Below are 16,616 nucleotides of genomic sequence, written 5' to 3' on the forward strand. Positions count from 1 at the left end.
TTAAGCAAATGAATGTAATCCCCGGGGAGAAGGGAGACAGTCTTTTGTTGATTTCTTTCTCCCCATATTCAGGATTCTCTGTGGAACAAGAGGTTTCCTTCTTTTGTGGAAGCCCTTCACACACCTTAGCACCTTCAGAAAGGCCTCCCTCAGTTTGCTGTTGCCCATGATCAGGATGAACGAATGGCTTGATGGGAAAATGACAGTGACTATGCCACCAAACATCAACACTAACCGCCCTTGAGGAATCAGGAAGCTAGAAGTGACTACAAGAAAGACTGCATAGTACATGATGAAGAGAAGCAGAAAGATGGTCACTGCCTTTATGGCCCTCATGTGTGCCTCTGTGCTAGAGTCCCTGGACCCGGTGGCGTAAAGTTTCATCTGCTTAGTGTGTCTAAAGAGGGAGAAAAGTAACAAGACAAAGGAGATTAGGCACAGAGCAAAGGGAACTAGAGCCCCCAGGTTCAGGATAATCAGTTTGAAAGCGCTTGGGGCTTTACTCACTCTGAATTCCCAAGTTATGTTTTCCTCATGATTGACTTCGACGTGACCCCAGGATCCCTCTTTCAAAAAGACACTAATAATTATGGAGGTGAGGAAGGACTCCAGAAAAAGCCCCAGGACGACTCTGGTAACGTTTAGCTTCAGCCAGAGGAACACCGGGTGGGATATGTTGGCTATCTTCAGTAAGTAGAAAATGCTGAGGCAAGCAGTGAACCAGACACTTGAATGGTTGCTCAGTGTCCAGAAAGCATCCAAGGTGTTTACTGTCTCATTTTGAGCATACGCATGTGGAGAGAGCAGCAGAACAAAGCCATCTGCAGATACCACACACAACACACAGATTCTGGAGATGGCCAAACTCACCAGGATGATGTCAGTCACGGAGCTATCTCGCCTTTGGAGCCAACCAGTGCAGTTAACCAGTACAATAAATCCATTTCCCCAGATTCCTATAGTCAATTCACCAGCAATCAAGACCATATACATTACCTCCACTGCACTTGGCATGTCAGCAAAGTTCCTGTCTGGGATATCACCGATGACGGTGTCTGCTTTCAGCTGACCAGTGAAGGATGGTGTTTAAGTCTGCCACTGTCGTCCTGCCGGGTATTCATCTTTTGCTGTCCTCTTTGTTGGCATTGATCCAGGTCAGTGAGATAGCCAGGTCTGCCCCGGGTGACAATGGCCTGCCTGCCGACCCCACTGATTGACCAGTCCTGGCTCTCAAGTGAAGTGGTGATTGCAAGCCTCTAAGATGCAAATAGGAATGGATCTGATTTCTTGGATTTGCACAACCTTTCTCCTTTTAAGCTCCGTATATTTTGGAGTCTTTGAATTTAAGCTTTAGACCAGGAACTGCAAGAAAGAATCAATTACTTGGAAAACAATGGATCCAATTTAATTCGGAGATGTGGCAACATGACCACCTCTGATGATTTGCAAAGTACCCCCAAGTTATGGTCCATTTTGTGCAAATGCATGTTTGGGAGATTAAAAATGATTGCTAATTTAGAGTGTAGATAGTTAATGTGATTAATTTCAGCCTTACAGCAATGTATTCACTTCATTAATTAGAATAACTCAGGTAAGACAGCTGTGGTTTTCAATTTTCTTGTAAGGACGGTTATTTTATTTCCAGCTCTTTCGCCTGGGAATGGGGAAGACTGAGCACCGAAGATATTCGAGTTGTGCCTGTTATAACACAGAATTTCACCTCGGAATCTGTACTTGTATGCAGCCGATTATGCTTTGTTAAAATCTGAGTGCGATCTTCCTTATAATGCCTCTTTAATAACGGATACCGATTTCGAAGACAAAACATACTTGATCACATTGCTAGTATTTGTGTGCATTTTTGGTTGTTTCGTGATTTAAGACACATAGCATCTAAATCCACAAAACAATAAACCAAGGTATAGTAATATTCTCTTGCACTGACTTTACTGTTTCACCAACTTAACATGTAAGCTGGAGGCTTCTAGGCTTTGCTATCACTGGAGGGGCTGCTTTGTCAGAGACAAAGGGCTTGAGGTGATGATCTCAAGAAAATGCCCAACCTCATTTGTATACGTGTTTTACGTATGTTGGTGACAACAGACCCTGAGTCTGAGACATTGAGGACTGGAGACGAAGAGTGCCACCCATTAGGTGGGTTAGGAGTCAAGTACCTTTTTACATATTTAAAAGCCATTTGAATTTTTTTTGATGGACTATTTACATATTTGCTCATTTTTCTACCCTTTTAATGAATTTCTATGGTGTTTATACCTTAGAGAAATTAGCACTTTTCCCATGTTCTGTATCGACAATATTTCCCACTTTGCCATTTGTATTTAGCCTTTCCGCGTATTTTTTATTTTTATTTTTTTAATGTTTATTTATTTTTGAGAGTGAGAGAGACACAGCATGAGCAGGGGAAGGGCCTAGGGAGAGGGAGACACAGAATCAGAATCAGGCTCCAGGCTCCAAGCAGTCAGCACAGAGCCCAATATGGGACTCGAACTCACGAACCGTGAGATCATGACCTGAGCCAAAGTAGGTCGGCTCAACCAACTGAGCCACCCAGGCGCCCCTCCATGTATTTTTTAAATGTAACCAAAAGTTTTCAAATTTCATATAGTTCTATTTATCAGTCTCTATGACTTCTGGATTTTGAATTATAGTTAGAAAATTTCTCCATTGAACTTTTCCTATATTTTTCTCTATTATTTTCATGATTTGCTTTTTTTTTTTAACAACACAACACTTAAAAAACAATTTGGGAATATATATGTATATATATCTACATTATCAAGTGTGGATCCAACTTGACTTATGGATCCAAGATGGCTATCCACTTGTTTCAATTATATTGACTTGGTAATCCATCTTGCACCCCTGCTTGAGATGCCACCTCTATTTAAATGATAATTTCCCAGGGCACCAGTTGAGGATCTGACTTTGGCTCCGGTCATGATCTCTCAGTTTGTGAATTGGAGCCCCCGGTCGGGCTCACTGCTATCAGCCGGTCAGCACAGAGCTTGCTTCAGATCCTCTGTCTCCCTCTCTCTGCCCCTCCTATGCTTGTGCTCTCCCCAAAATAAATCAATATAAAAAAAACTGTTTTAATAAAATAAAAAATAAGATAAATGATAATTTCCCTTATGTATTTGCAGATGAAGTGGCTACTGTTCTTGTCTTTTAATGCATTAGTAATGACTAAAAGGACTGTGAGTGGCATGGCTATTTCCACCTGCATAAGGAGAACTTATGACAAGTTGAGATTTTAAATTTCGCCTCCTGACAGTCTGAAAACCAGAGGTCTGTGGTGGCCCTGAAAGATTCACTTGTTTTTTATGGCTGTAAGTCAGATCTAAAAGTGAATTGTGTAGATAAGAGATTTACCATATCAGATGTATTCACAGACTCATCAAGTCTCATCGAATGAAATTTAGAACAATGATGGGAAACGAGTAGGACCTTAAAACTGGGAATGAGGATATCTAGGTGCACTGGGATAAATAAAGCTGAGAATCTCAAACTCCTTTCTGGTGGAGGCAGTCCACCTTCCCATGTCAGAGGGAATCTGCCTCGTTTTGCTTGAAGACCGTATAGCAACCTCACCCAGGAAAGTTACCATGCAAAGTGATGCTTACTTCCTTTAAGATCCACCTCAGTCACCATTTTTGTCTCTAGACTCAAAACCAAGGTCCTACTACAGCGTGCTCCAGGCAGTGGGGGAGAGGACAAAGCGGGAAGATAATTACAAAATCTGACCAAGAGGGAAAACATTTATCCTCCAAAAGAATTGCAAGATTTCACACATTTATGTTGGCTGACAGTCAAAGCACACATGTAAGAACAGACTCTAAGGATTTCAGACCAAAGAGGATAGATCCCAACACTGGATCTGGGTCAACGTATTGATAATAGCTGCCCCTTTATAGAGTCTAGGTTCAGCATGTTCACTTGTGTCATTTGTCAAATCTCTTGCGATCGGAAGCGCTCGAACACAAACACAGCTAGGCAGATGTTCCTTTAAATTCATTTTCTTTTCCTTGTTGAAATACTTTGTACCATTCTTTAGAATCTTACATTCTCTGTTGACATTTTCTCTTTAATTATGCTACTGATTATTGCAGGTCAAGTCAGGCAAATGACTATATTGTCCACATGTATCAAGAATGGAATGCTGCCATACTGGTCTTATTTTCAGACAGCTCGTATTTTTAATTATTCGCTGACTTCATCTACCCCCCCCCCCGCCCCCGCACACACTCCAAATCCCTCACTATGTCCACTGCAATTCACAGTAAATCATCAGCCAGAAACTTGTGTTCTCATTCATTTTTCTCACAGTTCATTTTACCTTCTTTGTTTGAACTCAGAAGGTCTTAAACTTTGGCAGATTGGTGAAGACTGTGATGTCTTCAGAATAATTTTTTTAAGTGAACAAAATGAAAATGCATGGAATTTTAGAGGAATCCAGATAAATTAAAGTATATATATATATATATATTATATATATTATGTATATTTAAGTTGATATGCTCCGATTCGAGAGACCCCCTGAAAACAAACCACCAGAGTCCAGAGTCAAAGCCAAGCGGCAACGGTCGTTTATTGCAGGTTCGAACCGGTCCTCCGCGCACTTGTTGCCAGTGACGCTAAGAGGCCCCGAGCGAGGATCTTACAGCTTCTTTTATAGACAGGCACAAACAAGTTAGGGATTTTTTTGTGGTTACAGAGCTGTTATTGGTTGACATTTAAATTTGAACACTCAGCAGAACTTGATTGGTTCCCGCCTTTTTTTTTCAAACCACTCAGCAGAACTTGATTGGTTCCCACCTTTAGGTCAGACCACAACCGGGCATGCCCTGGTTGGTTCCGGGAATGGCGGGGGGTGGGGGGGTGGGGGGGTGGGGGGGGTGGGGAGGTCTTTTCTTTGCAGTTGTGAGTACACCTGGTAATTTTTCTCTTAGTCTCTCAAAGTCATCTTTATACCCAATGTGGGGATCAAACTTATGACCCCAAGATCAAAAGTCTCATGCTCTTTCAACTGAGCCAGCCAAGTGCCCCAATTAAAGTATATTTTTAATGCGATATGGTCATTTCTGTGTTTTTCTTTTCATCTGGCAGAAAGAGCAGTAATAAAGGTAAATGATAATTTGAGGTCTCTCAAACAATAGTGATTTGTGATTTCTAGAAGTAAAAATCACAGGTACTGTTAATGTTTCTATGATTGCTATTTGCATTCATACCTAGAAAGAATGCTAGGTTTAAGTTAAAGGTTAATGAAAAGGAAGATATAATTGGGTGCCCGTACAAGTTCATAGACCCCTCAATTTTATCCATAGATGCCTTATTTTAAGACCTCACATTACGCTCAGTGAAATGAGTCAGGCAGAGAAAGACAGATACTGTATGTTTTCACTCACGTGGATCCTGAGAAACTTAACAGAAGACCAGAGGGGAGGGGAAGGAAAAAAAAAAAAAAAAGTTAGAAAGGGAGAGAGCCAAACCATAAGAGACTCTTAAATACAGAGAACAAACTGAGGGTTGATGGAGGGGTGGGAGGGAGGGGAAAGTGGGTGATGGGCATGGAGGAGGGCACTTGATGGGATGAGCACTGGGTGTCGTATGGAAACCAATTTGACAAGAAATTATATATATATGTATATAATATATTTAATATATATTTTTATAAATTATATATAATACGTTTTTATAAATTATATATATAATATATATATTATTATATATATTATTATATATTATATTATATATATTATTATATATATATTATTTTATATATTATATATATAAAATAAGGCCTCACAACTAAATCCTGACTCTCCTCTATGGACATTGCTTCCTCTGCACCCTTTCAAGTGGTAACTGTTCTCCCTCTCACACCCCATCGTCCGACTGAGGCGAAGCTGGCCTGGGTGTTTCCTTTCTTTGTCACTTTGAAGAGCTCATTCTCCCTACTTCCTCACAAATCACCCAGCAACTTGGAATCTCCTGTCCTCTATCTATACATTTTTGCAGTGTAATATTGCAATCATTCACCAGCCCTCCTTTTACTTTAGACTTTGGTCTATAGTTAAGTGTATTAGACTTCACCACCATTCTTTTTGCCAAAGTTCCCCCAACCATCTCTTAATTAGATAAAGTCAGCCTCTAATCTATTTCTCATGAACGGCTAGTAGGTACCGTATTTCCTGAGTCTTTGTATGTTAAAAGCATCTTCCCTTCCCCAACAACCTTGGTACTTGGAAGACAGTGTGGCTAGTTAGAATATTATTGGCTCACACTTTTTTCCTTGCGCTTAGTGTAAATTTTGCTCTCTTTTTCCTGTTGTGGACGAATGCTGTTGAGAAGCCGGATATCAGGTTTTATTCTTTCCCTTTTGAGTGACTTTTCTTTGCCTGTTTACTCAGAGCTGTTTATCTTTACATTTAAAGTCTAGCATGATGAGTAGGGGTATGTCTCTGAGCTTACCTTTCTGGAACGGTTTTCCCATGTGTGCTGTCATGCCAACGTATGGCATCAAGAAATTTATTTATTTATTTTTTTTTTCAACGTTTTTTTTTTTTTTTTTTTTTTTTTTTTATTTATTTTTGGGACAGAGAGAGACAGAGCATGAACGGGGGAGGGGCAGAGAGAGAAGGAGACACAGAATCGGAAACAGGCTCCAGGCTCCGAGCCATCAGCCCAGAGCCTGACGCGGGGCTCGAACTCACGGACCGCGAGATCGTGACCTGGCTGAAGTCGGACGCTTAACCGACTGCGCCACCCAGGCGCCCCAGAAATTTATTTTTTTTAATGTTTGTTTATTTTTTTAATGTTTATTCATTTTTGAGAGAGAGCTAGTTGGGGACGGGTAAAGAGGGAGACAGAGGATCCAAAGCAGGCTCTGCAATGACGGCAGAAAGTCCAATCTGGGGCTCAAACCCACAAGCCAAGAGATCATAACCTGAGCCGAGGTCTGACTCTCAATCGACTGAGCCACCCAGGCGTCCCTGTAAGAAATTTATCTTTAAAACTCTTTCTTAAATCCCCTTTTTAAGTATTAGCCCATTTCCTTACTTTGTTTTTTCTCTTCAGGGAGCCAGTTATTTGTTTACCATGGTCTACTTTTTCATATTTGCCTTTTCCTCTTTCATATTATTGTCTTTTACCATTTCTGTGTGCCTTCCTCCTTTCTCGTGTCTATCTTTTATCTCCTTTACTACTTTGTTAGGTCTATGTGCTCCTACGCACGCTAAAATTTCTCTTCACTTCTAGGGTGGTTTTTCTTTCTTTCAATTTTTGGTTTTATTTCTATCAGCTTCTGTGTCATGTCTTCCCATTGTTTGGATACCTCTTCTTTGAGTGTTTCATTTATGGTTCAGGGTGTTTTTCACTTGTTTCATTCTCTTGAATTCATCTTAGCATGTGTATCAATTTCCCCCTGTTTCATGGTTGTTACTTTTCTAGTGTATATTCATGTACTGAAAATGCTGAAAAGGTTGGTTTTCCCTTTGTGTGTGTGTGTGTGTGTGTGTGTGTGTACCTGCTTTTTTTTTCTGCAGTAGTTTTATATGTATGTAGATATTTTATTTTTTGCTGTTATGATTACTGTTGTGGTGGTTCTTGGAATTTTAAGGCTATCCCTGCACCAACTACTAGCAAGGCAAAATTTTTTTTTTTGACAGTTGAAGGGCTAAGGTTAAAGCTGGGTGGTCTTTAGTTATTTCTCAGCTCTGGGATCTTCTTTTTTAAAACATTTATTTTTAATGTTTATTTATTATTGAGAGAGAGAAACAGTGTGTGAAAGGGGGAGGGACAAAGAGAGAGAGAGAGAGATGCAGAATCTGAAGCAGGCTCCAGGCTCTGAGCTGTCAGCACAGAGCCCGATGCAGGGCTCGAACCAACGAACAGTGACATCGTGACCTGAGCTGAAGTCGGATGCTTTACTGACTGAGCCACCCAGGCCCCCCTGGGATCTTCTTGAGTTACTACAGTTTGGACACTTTCATTATTATATATCGTTATTCTATGGACAGACTTCCTCTTATTTTCCAGTTTTACCTTGTTTCTCTTACCTGTCTTGCTTGGTTTTGGCTTGTGCCTCAAAGAGATGCTGCTTCAGCTTTCTGTTGTGTCTTGCTGTCTCCCTGAGAGGCACTGCCTTCCTGACCGTGACCTCATGCCCCAAGCATTTTGCATGCCTCTTCATTGCTACTCTTCTGTAGCCAAGTGCAGTTTGCACACAGTCTAACTCATCTTTTTCTCAGGGTGTGGACCTTATGGACGGCATCTGGCTTTTGTCACTTCTAGGGTCCTTCTAAAGCCTCTGCTTCTCTGGGGGCGCCTGGGTGGCTCAGTCGGTTAAGCATCCAACTTCGGCTAAGGTCATGATCTCCCAGTTTGTGATTCAAGCCCCACGTCAATCTCTGGGCTGACAGCAGCTTGGAGCCTGGAGCCTGCTTCAGGTTCTAGGTCACCCTTTCTCTCTGTGTCCCTCCCCCGCTCATGTTCTGTCTCTGTCTGTCTCTCAAAAATGAATAAATGTTAAAAACATTTTTTTTTAAACCTCTGCTTCTCTGAAGAGATCACCTGGAGTTCTGAAAAACAGAATAACAATCTAATATACATAATTGTCCATTTGAAAAATATGAAAAAGCAGGGGTGCTGGGGTGGCTCAGTCAGTTAAGCATCTGACGACTCTTGATTTGGGCTCAGATCATGATCTCACGGTTTGTGACACTGAGCCCCGTATCGGGCGCTGTGCTAACAGCATGGGATCCCCTCTCTCCCTCTCTCTCTCTCTGCCCCTACCTCACTGCCATGCTCTCTCTCTCTAAAATAAAAAAAGTGGTTAAAATGGCATACTTTTTGTTGTATATATTTTACCATAATAAAAAGACATTTTAAATAAAAACAAAACTTTTAAAACTTGAAACTGCAGACCAGAAAAATAAGCAACATAGGAAAGACTAGAAATAGATAAGACAAGCTAAGCTTCTTCTTTTACTTGGGATGAAGATAAAGATATTTTTAAACCAGCACATGAAACTGTGGTATCAATAGAATATAGGAAAGGAGGGGAAGAAAATTAGAAGAAGCATGCAAAATTAAAAAAAAAAAAAAAGAAATGAGAAGATAGAAAATTCATATAACCGCATTATGGTAAGTGTAAAAATGTCCACTCAATGATCATAATTTTGAAATTCTAATATTAAACAAAGGATTGGGGCGCCTGGGTGGCTCAGTCGGTTGAGCGTCTGACTTCAGCTCAGGTCATGATCTCACGGTCCGTGAGTTCGAGCCCCGCGTTGGGCTCTGGGCTGACAGCTCAGAGCCTGGAGCCTGCTTCCGATTCTGTGTCTCCCTCTCTCTCTGCCCCTCCCCTGTTCATGCTCTGTCTCTCTCTGTCTCAAAAATAAATAAACGTTAAAAAAAAATTAAAAAAAAAATAAACAAAGGATCAAAAATCAGATATTTGTTTTCTGCCGGAGACAATAAAAGAAAAATATAGAAATGTTGCAAATATACAGATGGAACACACAGTAATTAAATAGGAAGCAAAGTAACAAAATTAGTGATTTTTTAACATGGACAAAAGAAAATTTAAAGAAAAAACCTACATGAATGGACAAACAGGGTTTTTAATATAAGTAAACAAAATAATAATGAAAGTACCGGGAGTGCTCGGGTGGCTCAGTTGGTTAAGTGTCTGACTCGTGACTTCAGAACAGGTCACGACCTCACATCATGAGATCAAGACCTGCACTGGGCTCTGTGCTGAGTGTGGAGCCTGATTAAGCTTCTCTCTCCCTCTCCCTCTGGCCCTTCCCCCCACCCCGACTCTCTCAATAAATAAATAAATAAGTGTAACGACCACAAATGCAATTAAAATTATTAATATTACTTCAAGTTAAATGCAGCTATATGGGGCATCTGGGTGGCTCAGTCGGTTGAGCGTCTGACTTCCGCTCAGGTCATGATCTCGCGGTCCCTGAGTTTGAGCCCTGCGTCGGGCTCTGTGCTGACAGCTCAAAGCCTGGAGCCTGCTTCGGATTCTGTGTTTCCCTCTCTCTGACCGTCCCCCAGTCATGCTCTGTCTCCCTCTGTCTCAAAAATAAACATTAAAAAAAATTTTTTTAAGAAAAAGTTAAATGCAGCTACAAATGACTCATCAATCAATCACTCAATCATCATGAATGAATGCATATCGTCAATTTCAAATTAACACATAATAAACATGGGTGTAAAGAAGCAGTATCATTAATATGGTTCATCTCATCCATGTAAGTTTGACTGTAGCACCATCAAACTCCTTTCAAGAAAACATGGAACATTCACCAAAGTAGGTCATATATTAGGCCAAATAAATCTTTCTTTTTTTTTTTTTTTAATTTTTTAACCTTTATTTATTTTTGAGAAGAGAGAGACAGAGCATGAGCGGGGGAGGAGAGAGAAAGAGGGAGACATGGAATCTAAAACAGGCTCCAGACTCTGAGCTGTCAGCACAGAGCCCAACACGGGGCTCGAACCCACAGACCGCGAGATCATGCCCTGAGCCGAAGTCAGACGTTTAACGGACTGAGCCACCCAGGTGCCCCAAATAAATCTTATCCTAGGCCAAGCATCATACAAACATGTTGCCTGACCCAACTTCAATAAAATAAAATATCAACACAGAAGCTACCTTTACAAGTCTCATATAACTAGAGAATCATTCTGTTAACTCTTGAATTAAAAGGAGACTGTTAAAAACTGAGAACAAACTGAGGGTTGATGGGGGGTGGGAGGGAAGGGAGGGTGGGTGATGGGTATTGAGGAGGGCACCTTTTGGGATGAGCACTGGGTGATGTATGGAAACCAATTTGACAATAAATTTCATATATTGAAAAAAAATAAAAAAATAAAAAATAAATAAAGGCCAAGGTTTAATAAAATTAACAGTTTTTACAAAAAAAAAAGGAAATTACAAGGAATATTTTGAAGCTCTTTGAGCTGATTGACAGTATAAAAACTATGTGTCAACATTGCAGAATGTATCTAAATCAATATTTATGCAGAAAATATATAGCTTTGAATGCATTTACTAAAAAAAAAGAAAAAATAGAAAGAAGCTAGAAAAGAACAACCAACTTTTGCTTTCAAGGGTACAGAAAACCAGATGTCTGGAGAAATCCCTCCAGTCCAGAATACATTAAAATATGGGAAAACAAGTTCATAATTACATTAAGTGCATGGCTCAGCTGCCAGGAAAACTTTTAAAAAATATTCTCAGATGCCAAAAATGGTGGGAAATTGCAAATTTTGAGGGGAAAAGGAAGGGCTGAAAGTAGTGGGGGGAGGGGCATTTTCAACCTCCTTTATACCAGAACATACATTTTAAAGGACCATGCGCATGGTGGGTAGGGTACCTATCTTGGGCCTCTCCACGGTTAGAAGTCAGATTGAATGCAATCAAGGCAATCCCTTAAAAGCAAATGAAAAAACTCTGGATGCCTAACAAAAGGTTAAAATTAGGGGTATTTACTTCTCGATCGCACTGAATTGAAGGGAGAATGTAATAGATCTGTTATTCTGAGAATTTCCGAGAATAAACTCGCCCACAAGCATATTTGTGACCAGAATTTGTACCACCAGTGCAGCCTAGAAAATCATGAACTGAAAATGCAATTTAAAGAAGTACAGGACAGGTGGTGTCCCCCCGCAGCCTCACGAGCAAAGTCACATCCTTTCTGGCAGAGGGCACTGTAAAGACACTTTACCGCTGGGAGTTCTTTAAACAATCCCCACAGGTACAGTTCCAATGAAACCAAGTTCCAAGCAGAATCACAAAACATCCGACGACCCGGAGTCAGAATCAAGCCAGTACATGACAGCAACAAGGAGAGAAACAGATTCATAAATACGGAGAACCAGCTGATGGTTGCTAAGGGAGAGGGCAACATGGGTGAAGGGGATTAGGAGGTACAAACTCCCAGTTATAAGATAAATGAGTCACTGGCAGATAAAGCACAGCGTATGGAATATAGTCCGTAATGTGGTTTTATGCTTTTGGTGGTCAGCATTTTATATTGTATGCAATTGTTGAACCACACCCCAAACTAATTTAATATTATATGTCAATGATACTGCAGTTAAAATTTGTTTAACTTTTTAAAAAGGCTTTTATTTACTTATTTATGTTGAGAGAGAGAGAGCATGAGCAGAGGAAGAGCAGAGAGAGAATCCCAAGCAGGCTCTACGCTGTCAGTGCCGAGCCCGACGTAGGGCTCTGTCCTACAGCCCATGACATCGTGACCTGAGCCAAAACCAAGAGTAGGTCACTTCACTGACTGAGTCACCCTGGCACCCCTAAAACTTTTTAATTAATGAAAGTAAAAAAAAAAAAAAAAAGAGTACAAACAATTAACTAAATTATCAGACCTGCCAAGGCAGTAGGCATTTAGAGTTGGTACTTACAGTTTATGAAAACTCTGGAGAATGCTGTTTTTATCATTCCTCAAAGAAAGTTAACCAAACAGATTTTTTTTTTATTTTAGTTTTTACATTTATTTATTTTTGAGAGACAGAGAGAGCACAAGTGGGGAGGGGCAGAGGGAGAAGGAGACAGAATCCAAAGCAGACTCCAGGCTCTGAGCTGTCGACACAGAACCCAATGGGGGGCTTGAACTCACAGACCGTGAGATCACGACCTGAGCCGAAGTCGGACGCTCAACCGACTGAGCCACCCAGGCGCCCCCAAAACAGATTTTATATTCATGTATCCTGTTTTTTCTTTGATTATATTTCCCTGATTACATCAATTATTGCATAAATTACAGAAAATTTCAAAATTTACAAAACGCTAAAAGAAGAAAACGAAAATCATCTATAATCCTGCTGTTTGTGGATAAAGGACTTATCCATCTAGTTTACATATAAATGTAATCAAAACAAATTTTTAAGCAAGGTACCTATGTATCTATACCTGTCTATTTTGAAATTTGTCTTGAAATCCACACAGAAACATGTTAACACTAGTTAAGTAAGTGTTACAAATATGCACAGTCTTAATTTCTCCTTCGTACTCTGTGTTTTTGAATTTTAGGTGCAGCGAAACAGTTTGATTTTATAATCAGACAAAAAAATGGATGAAAGGAACATACGCCAATAAAAACAAATCAAATGTTTTTCAAAATAGCAGTGGAAGAAATCGTAAACGTAAACAAAGGGATTTGAGTTCATATACTTAACAAACTTATTTCCACAAACACCACAAATTAAGGTATTTACTGAACAGCAAATTAAGAAAAAAGATCATAACATATATGCCATAATGTTAATATATAAATTGTCAACTTGGTAAGAAACATTACAAGGCGTGAAAAAAAAAAAAAAAACAGAAGGAAAACAAATGATAAATTCTCCCGAATTATATGCCGTTGGTTAATAATTCTGTACAAGTGCTTAACTTCATTAGTGATCAAATATATGCAAATTAAAAAGATGTTTTGTGGTCAAAGTAATAACTTGAAAAATAATAATCTTGAATGATTTTGAGATTAAAATAGGCTGGGTCATGTTTCTCGCTATCAAAATATTAGCTTACTGTTTCTGCGGGGCAACTTAGCAACTGCAAGGAATTTATCAAGTTCTTCCATTTGGAATTTTAAAAAATGTTCTATTTATTGATTTTGAGAGCGAGCGAGAAGCAAGCAGGGGAGGGGCAGAGAGAGAGAGGGAGAGAGAGAATCCCAAGCAGGCTACTGCCTATCAGCACAGGGCTCGAATGCATGACCCACGAGATCATGACCTGAGCTGGAATCACAGAGTTGGACACTTAGCCAACTGAGACACCCAGGTGCCCTGATATTGGAATTTTTCTTTAAAAAATGATTTCAAATACCGCACTCTCTATATACTAGTCATGCTGGACTTTCATTTCCTGCAATGCCCTCTACTCCTTCTTGCTTTGACACGTATGCACCCACCCCAAATCTCTCCTGTTCTGCCCACCTTACTCTTAGGCATTATTCAGATCTAAAGCAAAACAAGACAAAAACATTTCAAGCTCAATGACACCTTCTCTACGCGCAGGACCAAATCAGGTCATTTGCTTAGCACCTTAGCACCCTTTAGTTTTTTTTCTCTCCCACCACCATAAGTAGAATTGTTTAAATTATTATTTGCTATTTATTTGCTTTTCTACCAGAATGTCTTACTCATTACACTGGCCTCTTGTTCAGTACTATAGCCTCGGCACCTAGCAGAGTTAGTGTTTAAAAACTATTAAATGAATTAAGCCCTTATATTTAGATATCTTCTAGGCCCCAGGCCATCGTATAGGGTCCATGGACTTTTACAAGTTACCAAAATAGGTTACTCAGGTCGCATTCTGGGTTGGATACAAATATTCACTTTAAAAATCAGCATTTTAGGGACGCCTGGGTGGCTCAGTCAGTTGAGTGTCTGACTTCGGCTCAGGTCATGATCTCGTGGTTCGTGAGTTCAAGCCCCGCGTTGGGCTCTGTGCTGACAGCTTGGATTCTGTGTCTCCCTCTCCCTCTCTCTCTCTCCCCTCTCCTGCTTACACTCCTGTCTCTCTCTTTCTCTCAAAAATAAATAAAACGCTAAAAAAAAAAAATTGAAAACCAGCATTGTAAATGCCTGTGAGTGCGGGTTTGTGTGTATGAATGTAAATATGTGTAAGACCCTAGAGCAGAGCATCTCACACTTCACACTGATTCTATGCTGGCTTCAGTCTTGTGTCCCTCAGCACAACTCAGTGACCCTGGTGAGTCCTTTGGATCTGCACTTCTAGCAGAATCTTCGCTCAGCTCAACTCTAGTTGGTTCATGATTTTGCTTCATCTCAAATGAGTGGGTTTGAAGAATATAAAGACTCGTTTGATCAGTGCTCTGATCCCCTGTCCCCCATGTAGACTGTTTCCTGAGCTATTTCCTACAGAACACCTGCTGCTGTCGCTACTGCTGCTCCATCAAACACATGCCAGTTAAAAAAAAAAAAAAAAAAAGGAAAAAAAAAGAACATTAAGATCTAAACAGTGAAAATAAAAGTGATCTTTTAAAAACTTTAAAATGCACACTCAAAAGCTGCATCTCGGTCTCTGTCTCTCACATCCACATTCTAAACAGCGAGATCGATTACAATTTCCTTCATCTCGCCTTCTTTTTTCTACGGGTCTTCTTGGTGAAAGGCTGTTAGTGCTTCACGGAAGTCAAGTCAAGCACGGTGAAAACTCTAGTTTTAGGTGCTTATTCTCACCAGTGAAACCCTTACAGTGAATAGTCTCCAAGCTGTTTCTCCTCTGAGCGGTGTGTGGAAAGGCGTGAGTGCACGGAAACTGACCGAGCCACTGAATTTTCATGGTGAAGAGTGAAATTTCCTATAACGTAGTCAAAATAATTATGGGAGAGTTTAGTGATGCTCAATAACACAGGTACAACCGATGCGAGTATGTCGTGCAAGTGGAACAGAACTGCAGGGGCTTCCTCTTCACTAGAACATTCTAGGACATCCATTTCTCCCCACATGAGTCTCTGCGGCTGGGAGCAGTCGCCCTGTCTTAACAGCACTTGACCTGCTGCAATGCTCTCAGAGAGGCTTGCTTTAGCTTGCTGTTTCCGAGAATGAGGATAAATGAGTGACCCCAGGGGTACAAGACTGTGGTCATCATACCAAAAATAAACAGCAATTTTTTTTCTGGCATTGTGAAGCATGCTATTTCTATGGCCAGGCCTATAAAATGCAAGATAAAGAGGATGAGAAAAGATATCAAAACTTTCATGGCTTTCATATGCGCTTCTGTACTGGGGTCTTGGAATCCAGTGACATTCAATTGCATCCGCCTGCTGTGTCTCCAAAGGGAAATGATTAACAGGAAACATGTAATCAGGAATAGCGTGAAGAGGAGAAGGACTCCTACATTGACCAAAATCTGCTTAGTAAAGAACTCACTCTTCGGCATGTTGAGCTGCCAGGTTGCGTTTCCATTCCCCACTTTACTATCACTAAGAATCTTCACAATTTGAGGGAACGTAAAGAGCCATGAAATAAACAAGGATCCCATCAGAAGGGGAAGAACGCAATTGATTCTACCCTTCAACCAGAGAAACGTGTGGTGGGAAAAATTTGCTATCTTCAGGAAGTAGAAGGTGCTGAGGCTGGTGGCAAACCAGATGTTTGATGGATTGATAATTATCCATAAGTAACTAATATAATCAATTAGGTGACCAGAAGAGTACATATCTGGAGAGAATATCTTTATAAATCCATCTACAATTACTATCAATATCAGACAAATTCTGGAAGTAGCTAAGCCGGTGAGGATGAAGCCAATCATAGAAAACTTTTTGTTCTTCACACAGTCCATACAGTTTACAAGTCCAATAAATCCATTCCCTAAAATCCCCAGTACTGATTCACTAACTGCTATAAAAATGAGAAGGCCTTCCACTATGCTTAGCATATCTGCCGATTCCCAGTATAGCTTCTGTTACGTCTGTTTTAGATTACCTGCTGCAGAATAGGACAAACGTTGGCGCCTTGATGGAAGAATTATGTTCTTCTCTTTCATTACACGAAGACTTGAAAGTGCCCCAATAATGCCTTGTGATGGA

The 16,616-nt window shown here is 40.3% G+C and overlaps 2 protein-coding genes across 2 annotated transcripts; both read right to left on the minus strand.

Moving 5' to 3' along the window:
* On the minus strand, positions 1–1,014 carry TAS2R9 (taste 2 receptor member 9). Its single transcript, XM_007076329.3, has one exon. The coding sequence runs from the start codon at positions 1,012–1,014 to the stop codon at positions 1–3; it is 1,014 nt and encodes a 337-aa protein (XP_007076391.2).
* A 14,548-nt stretch (positions 1,015–15,562) lies between these two features.
* On the minus strand, positions 15,563–16,465 carry TAS2R10 (taste 2 receptor member 10). Its single transcript, XM_042990901.1, has one exon. The coding sequence runs from the start codon at positions 16,463–16,465 to the stop codon at positions 15,563–15,565; it is 903 nt and encodes a 300-aa protein (XP_042846835.1).
* Positions 16,466–16,616: the final 151 nt, after the last annotated feature.

Source organism: Panthera tigris, chromosome B4 (genome assembly GCF_018350195.1).
Source record: "Panthera tigris isolate Pti1 chromosome B4, P.tigris_Pti1_mat1.1, whole genome shotgun sequence".
NCBI classification, from domain to species: Eukaryota; Metazoa; Chordata; class Mammalia; order Carnivora; family Felidae; genus Panthera; species Panthera tigris.